At 42.8% G+C, this 14,206-nt stretch overlaps 1 protein-coding gene across 1 annotated transcript in view; it reads left to right on the forward strand.

Annotated features, from left to right (window-relative positions):
* The window catches only part of GAREM1 (GRB2 associated regulator of MAPK1 subtype 1), a 190,204-nt gene extending 185,601 nt beyond the window's left edge, over positions 1-4,603 (forward strand). The window contains 2 exon segments of the mRNA XM_088019436.1: positions 1,847-2,013; positions 3,706-4,603. Of these exon segments, the coding sequence (XP_087875562.1) occupies positions 1,847-2,013; positions 3,706-4,603 (1,065 nt within the window).
* The last annotated feature ends 9,603 nt before the right edge of the window (positions 4,604-14,206 follow it).

A 14,206-nucleotide genomic window follows, 5' to 3' on the forward strand; every position in this document is an offset into this window, starting at 1 on the left:
TGTCCTAGTTGATTCTCAGCTCCTTAAGAGAAGGAGACGCTCTGGGGGCGCCTGGGCGGCTCAGTTGTTAAGCGTCTGCCTTCGGCTCAGGTCATGATCCCAGGGTCCTGGGATCGAGCCCCGCATAGGCTTCCCTGCTCAGCCAGGAGCCTGTTTCTCCCTCTCCCGCTTCCCCGGCTTCTATTCCCTCTCTAGCTGTCTCTCTCTGTGTGTCAAATAAATAAATAAATAAAATCTTAAAAAAAAGAAAAGCAGACCCTCCAGTGGTGCAGGAGTTCCCAGCCCCCGCCCCCCACCCCGAGCCAGCTGAATAATCCTCTCTCTCTCCCTTATCCAAACCCATGTCCTCCCAGATTTTCTTTCTGTAGTATTCCACTACCTCTTTTTTAAAAACTCAAAAGGGAAAAGCCTACAGCTATTGGAGAAGAGAATCTGCTGCTCAGAATACTTCGTTTCAGCCTAAAGAGCTTTTCCAAATGAAAAACGATCACCAGTGGGTCCCAGTAACCAGAGCTGCGGGTCCTCTGGGTGGGAGCAATGATCCTCTGTGCTAGGAAGAAATGTAACAGATGAGACTTTTTAAATTGCTTCCATTTCGCTTAGAACTGAGGTTTGCGTGGTCATGTGACTTTTCGTAACATCTGTTTTTTTCTGGGAAGCCAGTTAGAGGCCCAGTGTGCCATGTAGGTGGTAGAGGATGCAATGTCACGTGAACCTATTTTATTTGGTCTTAAGCAAACCCAATACCAAAGCTAATGGAAGCTTGCTGTTTCATTGTCCTCGTTACCCCCAGAGCTGCGGGGACAGAAAGAAATTGAAAGCAAAGGTGAAAAAATTGTTGGGAACACGGCCTAAAAGCAGGCAAGGACCTCTCTGACGAAGTCAGAATTGGCTGTTTTTACCTGTGTGGCTTAGGGTAGACTAGCAGAACCAGGTATAAACTGCCCCCTGCTGCCTGACACAGAGAAGTACATTTAAAAATGTCCGCTTCATTAAAAAAGAATCCTATTCTCGAATGCCTCTGTGAATGGAACAGAAAAGGGGGGGTGTGGGGGGGCAACAGCCCGCAGACTCGTGCAAGCCATGGACCTCACAGGTCACCTAATCCTCTCCCAGGTGAAGCTGAAGGAAGTTAGAGGCAGCCCTCGTGAAAAGTGCTATTTGGGGTTTGGAAGTCTGCCTCACTACCCCATCTGCAGCCTTGTTCCAGCAGCATCCGTGACACCCGGGAGCTAGTTAGAAATTCAGGTTCCTGGGCCCCGCCCTAGGTCCGCTGAGTCAGAGTCTGCCCATTGAGATCCCCGGTGATTCACATGCACACTTAGGAGGGAGAAGCCCTGCACATAACTTCAGAAGGAGCCTCCACCCTGGAGAAGAGCCTCCAGTCCCAAAGGTTTGGATCACACTGAATTCAGTTTGAACAGGGGATAAACAACAACACAATAGAAGAGTTTGATCCTCTATTAAGATCATAATTGCCTTATGTCCTTATTTTCTTAATACTTCCGTTTTATACAGCTCACACATCACTGGCCCTTGAACTCGCTGTCGTTCACGTTACTGGCCACGGTTCAGTGGCAACTGGCGTTTGCCAAGCAGTCCCCTTGAAAATCGGTCTGTCCCGCCAAGTTCGTGACAGGCGTGGATTTGATCTTGGGCAGCACCTGTGTTTATCATCCTCCTTATGTGCTGCGGTCTTCTCGCTCCGCCCCCCCACCCCCCACCCCCCACGCCCACCCCCCCCACCCCACCCCCCGCCTTATGCCCCTGCCGTTACTGTTTTAAGAGTAGCAACTTGACCCACTGTCAGTCTGTTGCTAACCCGGAGTGTTCTTTTCTGCGCCAGGTCAGGGAAGAGTGCCGGCTCCTGAACGCCCCTCCTGTTCCACCCCGAAGCGCAAAGCCTTTGTCCACAAGCCCCTCGGTCCCTCCTCGTACGGCCAAGCCAGCGCGGCAGCAGACTCGCTCTCCCAGCCCCACCCTGTCCTACTATTCGTCAGGGCTGCACGACATGTAAGTCTTAACGCCAGGGCACGCGCCTTCTTGTCGGCCAGCTCGCCGGTTCTTGAGAACAGTGCCAAGGGTAGCTGTAGCCTGGGCAGGAGGTGGGAGAGGACATGTTCTTTAAACACAAAAGAATTTCACTGGAAAAGCATGACGGGGCCCCTGTTGGTTTCAAGCGAGGATGGAAGAACCAGTGTCCTAGGAAGGAAAGAAACCACAGTAGAGGTGAGAAACTCCGCAATAAGGGCCGACTGGATTCTCTTTAAAGCAAGCCACGGAGTGCCACCAGCTCTCACAAACCAGGCTCTCGTTCTTTGCACTCCCACTTCTGCACAAGCAGACAGACGACAGCACCTTCAACCGGGACCTAGAGCTGAAAGGGTCCTGTTGGCTCTGTTCTGCCTTTCCACCCAGTACGGGAATCCCTTCTTGACCGCTGCAGTCTGGTAGCCATTCGCTTCTGTCTGGATCTTTCCAGTGCTGTGAGCTCCTCCTTTTGCACTGCAGCTCATTCCATCGCTGGCAAATGCCAGTGATTTTTTGGTAATCTTTCCCTATATCCAGTTGAAATCTATCTCCACGTAAGTTTCAACTGTTTCTTACCTCTGGGGGGAAAAAAAAAGATCGTCCCTGCTTCTCTTTGTCAGCCTGTGAACAATTTGAAGTCAGCTAAGATGTAAGTCTTCTCTTCTCCAAAGAGATCGCCTCAGTTCCTCCAGCTATTTCCCCTGGCATCGCAGCCTGGTCCCTCATTAGCCTGGTCACCCCACTTCTGAGCACACCCTGGCTTCCCTGTCACTCTTAAAATATGGCCCCCGAGTTGAAGGCACTGCTCCATGTCTGGTCTTCACCATGTAAAATAGCTCTCTTTTGCAGTTATTTTTTGTTCTCTGGACGTTGAAATCCTTATGCTAGTTTTACTCAGTTGAATAGAAGCCAAGGCAAGCATTGTGTTTGACGCATTTCTTCTCACCTCAGACTTTGGGATGGAAATAGAGTCATAGGTGCTGGTGCTGTAGTCTTGTCACATGGCCCAAGGATGACAGGCACGAGGCCCCCATTTGCAGCTCTCGAGCCACCCTGACCCGCTGCAGACATTACTCGTCATTCACACGACCTACTGGTGATAAGCCTAAACATGGCTTAAGAATTTTTCTCATCATGGGGCGCCTGGGTGGCTCAGTCATTAACCGGCTGCCTTTGGCTCAGGTCATGATCACAGGGCCCTGGGATCGAGCCCCGTATCGGGCTCTCTGCTCGGCGGGAAGCCTGCTTCTCCCTCTCCCACTCCCCCTGCTTGTGTTCCCTCTCTTACTGTGTCTCTCTCTGTCAAATAAATAAATAAAATCTTAAAAAAAAAATTTTTTTTTCTCATTGTAAAGATCCAGGCACCCACTCACAGTGATTTTCTTGTTAGTTAAATTAAATATATATATATATATATATTTGCCACCTCTACTATAACCTTTTAAATCATTATAATTCATATCTGTGTAATTATCGATGAATTTTAGTAACTTAAAGACTTTTTTTAAAACCCGGTGAAGTTAGCAGGTACTTTATTGGATTCATGATAAGAAGTACTGTATTTTTCTTCCTAGCTGTCCTTTTCTACTCACAAGTGACATCTGGGGGATAAGGGTCAGCTCGATATTTGGCTTCTACTTTTGACTCCCCTCCCTTTCTGTGTTTGCTCTTAAGCAGCGTTCCTAAAAGCGACACAAGTCCTTCCGAAAGTGCACCTGTGTCCTGCTACCCCTGCAACCGCATGAAAACTGATTCTGTGGACCTCAAGTCCCCGATGGGAAGTCCCTCTGCTGACACACTCTCCTCCAGGCTCTCATGGCCCAACCATTATTCGGGAGCGTCGGAGAGCCAGACCAGGAGCGACTTCCTGCTGGGTCCCAGCAGGAGCTACAGTTACCCCAGACAGAAGATGCCAGGCACACCAAAGAGAAACTGCCCAGCACCCTTTGATTTGGACGGCCACGAGCTCACGGCCAGTCCCCCTGGCTCCGTCACTTCAGAATTCAGCGGCAGCGTCTCTGCCTGTCCCAAGTCGGCCAGCTACTCTGTGGAGAGCACAGATGAGAAAACTCTGGCTGCTGACACAACCAAGCAGAGTATTTCATGCCCTGCCTTACCCCCCAGGGCTCCAAAACCAGTGGAAGAGAAAGCTGCCTTGGACACTTCTCCTTTGCCTCTGAAAATTGATGGTGCTGAGGAAGACCCCGAGTCTGGGTCACCGGACCTCTCTGAAGACCAGTACTTTGTTAAAAAGGGCATGCAGGACATCTTCTCCGTCACCTACCCTTTCTCATCTCCGCTCCACCTCCAGCTGGCCCCCAGGTCCTGCGGCGATGGCTCCCCGTGGCAGCCGCCCGCTGACCTGTCAGGACTCTCTATAGAAGAAGTGTCCAAGTCGTTACGGTTTATTGGTTTGTCTGAAGATGTCATATCATTCTTCGTTACTGAAAAGATCGATGGGAATTTGCTCGTTCAGCTGACGGAAGAAATCCTCTCCGAGGATTTCAAATTGAGCAAACTGCAGGTGAAGAAAATAATGCAATTCATTAATGGCTGGAGGCCCAAAATATAGCCAAATAACCCCAGCTAGCATTGAACAAAATGGACAAATGTGTGTGCCAGAAGGGGTGGGCTGGGACACAATTCCATGTTTTTTGCACTAAAAACCTTCTCTGTAAATAGGGATAAGAAAAACTCTTACTATGCAGATTACGTTTTTGAATGGTGAACAGGCTATTTTGTACATCAATAAAAATGCCGTACAGAACACTTAGAGGTGTGCCTTGTACATCACTCAGCAGCTGCTCAAAGACAAAAGGCATGTTCAGAGAATTAATTCTCACCCAAGTAGGTTTATGCGAGAAGGTATGATATTTATTACAAAATAGCCAAAGCTGAAAACCGTAAGAATCAAAAAAACAAAAAAACAAAAAAAAACAAAAAAAGAACTTAAAAAAAAAAACACTTTTTGAACAACAGTTCTCTCCTTTGGGGGAATCGACTTTAGACAATTAACTATTCTGTGCTCTGTCGTTTGGATTGCTCAATGCTAATTGTTTTACTCTTGTGCCTGAAAATGTTAGTGATATGAAATGACACTTTACTGTTTGTTATATGCTTGGTGGGGATCTTTTCATCAAAAGGCATTTTCCAAAAGTCACGTGTTGATAGAGGATGTATGAAATAATACAAATCATGACCACAATAATTTATCTGTAACTGCTGCTAGTTTTATTGAGCAGTGGGGAAAAAAACCCAGAATATATACATGTTTGATACACAATACAAACATGTTTTAAACATCATTATTAGTCTCATATTTTAGATAACATCTGTTCACTTTCAAAGATCCATTGAGGTTTGGGGCCGTTAACTAAGTTGACGCTCTTAGGAAGAGTGGACAGAATGATTCCAAAGATTCTCAGAACCCTTCCCCTCGAAGCTCAGTCTGACTCGGCTTCATCACTGAAAGCTTGGAAGAAATCAGTAGAGGGTCTGTATTAAAGAATTAAATTTGATTGTAAGCCCATGGGCGGTGGTTTGCATGTAATACTTGCATGCCAATGTCTGGGAAAATGGTAGTTTCTTGTCAGAGGGTAATTCATCTCCAGTTTGAGGGTCTTCTTTTTTCCCCGGTGTCTAACAGCAAGAGGCCTGAAGAGCATTTCTCAGAGTGTGTTAGGTGTTCTCCACACGCTTGTGCTTCAGGAGAGCTCAAAAATCAGACTGACGACCTTCATCTTTTGAGTAATTTTTATAAAGTATCAGTAAGTACACTTGTTTCGTTCATAAGCCTCTTCTTTCCTCTTGTCCAAAGAAAATACATTATTACCATACTTTTATTCCAAGAATTCCAGGACATTATTCTGACAGTTCTTGACAGATGTAATTAAAAATTCCAAAATAGGACCTCATCATCATTGTTGACTTTTTGAAGGAATGTAAATCTTAGAAAAGTTCTAGTTCTCTGAGCAAGCCACCAGCCCTAGCCCTGCCTCCCCCACTAGTCTGATTCTGGATGTGCAGACGTCTGTGACTGAGGTCAGCCCACCAGGCGTCAATATGACTTGCAGGATTAGCTTCTATCTTTTTATCCACTCTTCCTGCTCACCATAATACCTAAACAAAGGTAAAGACAAGACCCACGATAACGCAACATGCAATATGCAATATGGCTTTATTTCTTGACATTAAAGATATTCTTAATCCATCTCCTGTTTTAGAATTGAGGTGAATTGAACCTCTTCTCATTTTCCATCCTAAATCTTTTTTTTTTAAGGCATTTTTTTTTCTCCCTTCACACATCTCCCAAAATGTAAATACTCTTGGTAAAATGCATCCCATAAGGAAAACTGGAGCGCCCCTTCAGAAGTAATTGAAAAATCTATACGGAAGTTTCCGGTCCTACACTCACCTGACATGAGACCCCTCAGTGACGTTTATGTTTAAAAAAACATCCTTCTGTGTGAGCAACTACTTCCATGGCAACATTAACCTCTCAGCACTTCCTTTTAAAATAAAAACAGAGGTTGCAGTTGAAACGCTGCACGTTTTTCTCTAGCAAATCCTTGCTCAGTCTGCTTTTAAGCACCTGACCCTTGGACACAATTCTCAGATTCCGGCGGGAAGAACAGAGTGGGTTTGGGTTTACTATGAAGGCTGCCCCACATAAACAGCTGACACCTTGTATGTTTCTCTTTTTGTGTTTTCTTTTGCAAAAACTTGATACAAATAGTTTCTGGTTTTTGTCCTGGCATGTGTACATCGTTTGTATTGGTGGTAATATAGAGACTACTTGGGGGCAGGCGCTATGGCCTTTGGGTCCTCTATTCAAATTTGTTGAGCACCGTTTATTGCCAGGCACTATGCTGGTATGACTCGACAGTGCTGAAAAAAAAAAAAAAGCCCTCTTGGAGCTCATGATGTTTATATTTAAAATCACAGTTGCTGAGACTGCAAATGTGTGAGTAAGAGAGACGGGAAATCTTCTGGGCAGTTGGATGTATGGAGAGTTAAGTGTGTTCTGTCTTTAAAGAATCACAGATGGAAGAAATGGCAGGCTTTATTAAAGGGGTAAGAAAATCAACGCCACTTGATCATGAAAACTTAGAATATGTCGGAGGCTGACAGTGTCTCGGACTCCCACTGGCTAATGTTCTCTTTTACCGATTAGGAATGTTTTTAACTGTGATAACTATCTCCTGGCATCTCCAAAGGCACAGATACATGTAGTTGCCATTCCTGAGCTGAACACTTTGTAGAGGACCTTGGCACCCTGACTAGACAAGGCACGTATAGGCAGAAAGGATCACAGCAAGAGACGCAGCGCAGGGATGGGGAGGAACTGGCCTTTCCCTGCTGAGAGCTGCAGTTTCGCAGTGAGAAATGATGTTCTAGAGATCCCCAGAAGCAGAACTTTTGCTAACCCAACCAGGTCAAGACAGCATATCTGGCAGGTTCCCTGCAGTCAATGCGGTGACCGTGGGGCTTGGGGGAAAGTGTCTGTCTAAACAGGACCCTCCTTGGGGTTTAAATTCATGGCCCCCATCAGAAAAGAAAATCAGCAATAAGCCAAACCAAGCAGCTAAAGTGTAGAATATGGACCTAACTCATGCTGGAAGGGAGAACTCACACACTCCCAGACCGATTCTTAGAATCTTGTAAATGCCAGCCCATTTCTCCTTGAAGTTGAGCTGCTCAACTTTATGAACTGTGAAATTTACATTTATACTCTTTCAACCCACATATACCATTCAAGTTTATGAAGTTTCAGCAAGCTGCCCATTTGACTAAATTGATACGTTTATTCTTGTCTCATGTAGAAATAAAACAATCTTATGGGAAACTGTTATGACAATCCATTCCAACTGTTTTCAGACACATGCATAAACACCCTCTGCTCACATTCCAGAACCACCTGCACACCATCCATACAGCTCCTTGAGAAGTTCAGGGGGTGGATGTGGATGATAGAGGGTCCTTCATTTTCCAAACACTTTGTGTAACAAGTCACTACTTATCATGCCTAAAGAGCATGAAATTAACATTTTGAATAACAAACTGGAAAACAAAACCATTCTCCAAAGTACCTCATGAACCATTCAAAGGAAATTTCAACGTCAGTCCCCCAGAAAAGTTAAATCTGCTGTTGGACACACGAGACTTTCAGAAACTATGACCATTCTATCAATTCCCACTCTTTATCTAGTAATATAAAGGCAATGGGCTGCTAGGGCAAAAAGAGTAAAATGCCCAGAATGCAAATGATAGAAAGTAGGATTTTTTATGCTGTGGGGTTGTAATATTGTGGAATTCTCATGGCCCCTTCTTGTCAAGTCACATTGCAGTTTAGTCTTTAAAACTTGTTTTAAGGGCGCCTGGGTGGCTCAGTTGGTTAAGCAACTGCCTTCGGCTCAGGTCATGATCCTGGAGTCCCAGGATCGAGTCCCGCATCGGGCTCCCTGCTCGGCGGGGAGTCTGCTTCTCCCTCTGACCCTCTTCCCTCTCGTGCTCTCTATCTCTCATTCTCTCTCTCTCAAATAAATAAATAAAATCTTTAAAAAAAACTTGTTTTAAAATTGATCTCATTGTGAAAACCAGAAACAAGGGGTAAACGTGATATCAGTTAAAACTATGTACAAATAAATATCTTCTGTAATTTTGCTGCTCTGTCTAATTTTTAGGCTATGAATTTTGTAATGAGCTTATCAGATTATAAATTTCCTTTGTTTACAATCTCATGTAGTCGGGCTCAGATCATTTCTTAGCTATCAACCTTTTCTCCCATTTTCATATTAAGTTCCATTTAAAATAATTGTTTAAGCTAAGCCTAAAAATTGAACTCAATTAATTAAAAACTGGGGGAGTTTTCCTTGATTTAAATGGAAAGGGTATATTCTTAAGAATTTTGTAACTGTCTTTATAGGTTCTTCGCTTGGAAAACCGGGGGTGTTAACTACCAGTTACCAGTTGTGTTACTTTCCAGAGCATTATCTAATGGGCCCAATGTGTACCTCAAGATAAACATGGTATGTTCTGTCTAAAAAAATTCATTGTTGATTTAAATGGTTCCGAAATGTCTATAAATAAAGAAAATTTAAAAGTTGATCCTCTTGCAGTTCGAATCATCTTCTATTTAAGCCTTCAACCTTCTGTCCTGTTTCACAGGGATAAAGCTTATGACTAAATCCATAGGTGGCCACTTCCCTGGGTTTTGGGGGAAAGCACTGGAAGACCATGTAGCGTTGAACCTGTAGGATGGGGTTGGCTAAAGCATGCAAGGATCTATCTCAAGGTCCTAGGAGTACTTACATCAAACGGACACTAGGACATATGATTCCCCCAAACTGAAAATTGCAAAGTAAATTTGAGTTTATTAATAAGGTGGGTTAGAGTCAAATATCTTGAGGTTAGAAAAAGCCAACTCATTGAAAAGAATGATTAAGCACTTGGTAAATTCTTGTTTCACTGCAATGAATTTTCCCAGTCCCTTCTTGCTTAGCTGAGTCATACACTTCCTTCTGGATTTACCAGTACCATTCCCCAAAGCCAGTTAGGTTGCCCTCTGTGCTGGCCTAGCTTCCTGTCCCTTTGTAAGCTATAAGCTCTTCCTATCAGGGCTTATGTCTCCATTGTTGTGTCTTCAAAGTAGATGCTATTTGGGGTTCTATTGAATGACAGCATGAATAACATCACATTCCTGCTGGTGGCCAGGCTTTGTGCCATCAAGATCAAGATAACAGTAAAGTTAAAAAAAATGACACAAATGAAATGTATTTATCATTAAGACTTCTGAGTAGACTTTTTTAAAAGATGGCAAGATATGAAGTTGTTCAGAGGTCCCAGATCGTTTGCATCATTTGCCAATGAATTCATTTTCTAACAATTTAATTAAGCCAATGACTTCAGTTCTTTAATGGATATGATTTGCCAATGAATTCATTCTCTTCTAACAGTTTAATTAAGCCAATGACTTCAATTCTTTAATGGATGTAAAACAAACTAAAAAAGATCAGTATGTGCCCATCGACTGAGTGAAATATTGGTTCTAAAAGACACAGGCAATTGAGTAGTAGATACGGTAGAATGACCAAGCCACGATTGATCTTAGGACTACTGGCAGTGGGTGAAAATAAGGAGTCGGGCGCCTGGCTGGCTCAGTTGGTGGAACGTTTGACTCTTGATCTCAGTGTTGTGGGTTCGAGCCCCACGTTGGGTGTAGGGATTACTTAAAGATGGAATCTTTTTAAAAGAAAGAAGGGAAGGAAGGGAGGGAGAAAGAGAGGAAGAAAGGAAGGAAGGAAGGAAGGAGACAGAGAGAAAGAAAAAGAGAGAGAGAAAGAGCAGTTTCTGTGTGCTCAGAAGCACAACTGTGCAGGGCATAGAAAAACCATCCATGGACAGATCACAGAAGTTTATAGCCAGAGGGAACCTTGAAAATGGTCTCGTCCAGTCTCTTAACTTTATTTATTTTAAGTAATCTCTACACCCAATATGGGGCTAAAACTCACAACCCCAAAATCAAGAGTTACAGGCTTTACTAACTGAGCCAGCCAGACACCCCCAACCTCTTAACTTTATAGGAATGAAGCACATGGAGGGTAAATGACTTCCCCCAGACCACATATGGTTTGTGACAGAATCAGAGCTAGAAATAGTCTCCTGATTCCCCATTCTGTATTCATTCTATTACAACATTGTCTCCCAATTTCCTCGACTTTTACCTTTTTAAAATAATAATTAGATTTTTTTCTTATGGGGGCACCTGGCTGGCTCAGTTGGTAGAGCATACAACTCTTGATCTCAGGGTCCTGAGTTGGAGCCCCATGTTGGGCATAAAGATTACTTTTTTAAAAATTAATTTTTTTAGTGCAAAGAATTTCCTATCATGGTCCTCCAACTTTTCTGTCTTCTAAGATCTTGAACTGATGCTACCCAGCCAGTGCTAGCTGAAAATCAAGAGAAACCTGTCCTGCTTATAAAATGGAGGCTCTGAGATGTCTCTTGCTTTTTGATCGAAAGGGATGACTCTGTGGAGATAGTGAGACAGGTATAAAATGAAAAAATGTAAAAAACAAACAAACAAACAACAACAACAACAACAACTTACACAGAGTACACACACCTTTCATCCCATTGTATCCAGCCATGCCAGCCCCTAGGAAAAGTTTATAAATTGGGACAGCTAGCTAGAGAAGCAACTGTAGTACTAAACATGACCGCAGGGTGTCGGGCTTTTCCAATCAGCTAATGACTACGCAAGGCTTAACTCCAGTCAACTCAGATGGAGTACAACAGTGAGGCAAAGAGTAAAACTTTAAGTCCAGCCTGTACTGGTGGTCTCCATCTTCCCCTCATTCAGTTTTCCACTTTCCTGAGCCAAACACATTGGAATCCTGAAGTCATGGAAACAGAAAGAAGTGGCTCAAAAAAGATAAGACATTTGAAAGTGGAGCACTGTCGTTTTTCCAAGCCATATGTAGGGAAGGAAAAATTCTTCCTCTACCTTTCGAAGTCTTCCAGCTGGACTAAGAATTGAAATTGAACAGATTAACAGAAGAAAAAAACCAAACTTTTATTATGTGCACGCAGAGGGCCACTAATGAAATTGAAACCTAAAGAAATGACCAAGGCTGGAAGTTTTTATACTTTTTAGACAAAGAGACAATAAATCTGTAAGGAATCAATTAAATTTGGGAAGTTTCAATTAGTAGGGAATTCTAAACAGAATTTAGACTGGGATAGTAAATTAGTAAAAAGTAACAAAGGTTTTTGTTTGTTGGTTTGTTTTGTTTTGTTTTGTTTACAGCCTTCTTGGCTCTAAATTTCCCATCTCTGGTGATAAGGATATCTCTTGATCTCCTGGCATAGGGAGCATAACTTTCTCATGGGAGACATATTTCCTGCTTTCAGGGGACAGGGGAGGGTCTGAGTGTCCTTCTTGTACCAGCTGCCTCTTAAGTATTTAGGATAATCAGTATGCTAAAGGGGCACATTTTGGGGTGGGCTGCCCTTGGCTACTATGCATATTTCCATTGCAGAAGAGGTAGAGGAATTTTCAAAGTGCATAACTAACCTGTCAGATGCCTTGTCCCTTCTTGGTTCTGAGTCTCTGGAATTTTGAAAGTGAATGGTGTCCATCAGTAAAAAAAAAAAAAAAAAAAAGCTGTACTTCCTTTTTTTTTTTTTTAATTCCATTGGTTGGTTTTGAGCAACAAAGCCCTCAACCAGAAACAAAATCTTTCAAGTATCATTACATTAAAGCTGACTTCCAAGATAAGATTGCAAAAGTAAATCTCCTTCAATCCTCCTTCACCCTAATCAAACCATGAACCTACCTAGTTGGTCCTGGAAGGAAGAACAAAGAAAAGATAAACTTTAACAAAGAAAACATCAAACTTCAGCTCTTGCATCAATGTGTTTATGCTTCATTCTCTGTGCTTTTTACTATTTTCAGTAGTGCGGCTTTTGACAAGGTGAGGAAGTCTCAATTCAACTTTTAAGGAGATCAGTTTACAAATCTAGTAAACTACCAGTAATTTCAGTTTTTTTATCTGAAGAAAACAAAAACTCTAATTCAAAAAGATATATGCACCCCTATGTTTACTGCAGCATGATTCACAATAGCCAAGTTATGGAAGCAACCTAAGTGTCTGTTGATAGATGAATGGATAAAGAAGAAATGGGGTGTGTGTGTGTGTGTGTGTGTACATACACACATATATACACATATGCACATATATAATGGAATATTACTCAGCCATAGAAAAGAATGGGATCTTGCAGTTTGTGACACATGGATGGACTTTGAGGGTATTATGCTAAGTGAAATAAAAGAAAGACAGATACCATATGATTTCACTTACATGTGCAATCTAAAAAACACAAAACAAATGAACAAGCAACAGAAAGTTAAAAGAGACCCATAAATAGAGAACAACATGCACGTTGCCAGAGGGAAGGTGTGTGGAGGGATGGACAACATGGGCAAGGGGAGTGGGAGGTACAGGCTTCCAGTTATGGACTGCAAAGGTCCCTGGGATGAAGGGAACAGCGTAAGGAATATGGTCTATGGCACTGTCACCGTGACGTATGGTGACAGAGGGTAACCACGCTTCTCATGAGCACAGCATAACATATAGACTTAACAAATCAGTATGTTGTACGCCTGACACTAATGTAACATTGTATGTCAACTACACTTTAATAAAACTAAAATAAAATTTTAAATAAATAAAATAATTTCAGTTTGAGTTTAGGTTGCCATCTTCAAATAGTATGATGGCCCAAGTTTTCATATAACCACACTTACCTGTTTTTACCACATGTCAGTGGTTGGAGATGAAGGGGCCATGGGACAATGGCTTTGTTCTGGGAGTTGTGACACAGAAACACTGTCTTCACATTGTAAAATGGTCAGCTCTCCTGGTTTTGTGTTTCTTTTTATGTTACCCCTGGCCTACACATAAAAGCTCTCACTTCTGGTTTCTCATCTATGCGAAGACTATAGAATGATGCCAGTTCTTCATATATACCCTAGCTGGCCCCTTCTAAAATGGAAAAAGTCTAGCTATGTAAGTTACCATTTTACCATTGAAGCAGAGGCAATCCGGAGAGGTGATCTGACCTATCTGACCTATCCTTGAGCCAGGATTACTCGTGAACCCACTCAGAGTCTGAGTCCTGGACAGAACTTTAAAAACCCTCAAACACTGTCATGATTTATTCATATATGTTGAGATCTCCAGAGAAGTTCTGGTTTCTACGTTGTATGGTCCCGGCTTCTTCCTTTTCTGCCTCATTTTGCAACTCAAATTGTCCACTCGATTTTATGGTATGTAAGTTAGTTATATCACAGTTTTTTAAAAAGCTTACCTATTCCTCCATGTGATTAACTGTGAGTCGGGCCATTGTCTATTACATTCTTTCTCAGGCCCGAGGCTGTTCATGTTCTTCCTAGTTTTCCTGTGATGAGAACAGCTCTTGACTTGTCACCAGGGCCTCAGTGCGGTTGTATGCTAGTTATCTGGGGCACATTTTGAAGAAGTGAGATTTCTCTATACTAACTATCCTGGATGATAGGAAGATGTGGAAATTATTTGTGCTGGAGGAAAGAAAAAGACAACCTGTAGAGATAACACTATTATAGTAACATAAAGTACTGGGATCCATGAAT

This window comes from Eumetopias jubatus, unplaced genomic scaffold, assembly GCF_037043125.1.
Source record: "Eumetopias jubatus isolate StellerSeaLion01/CBP00866 unplaced genomic scaffold, mEumJub1_p1.0 scaffold_16, whole genome shotgun sequence".
Taxonomy (NCBI): Eukaryota; Metazoa; Chordata; class Mammalia; order Carnivora; family Otariidae; genus Eumetopias; species Eumetopias jubatus.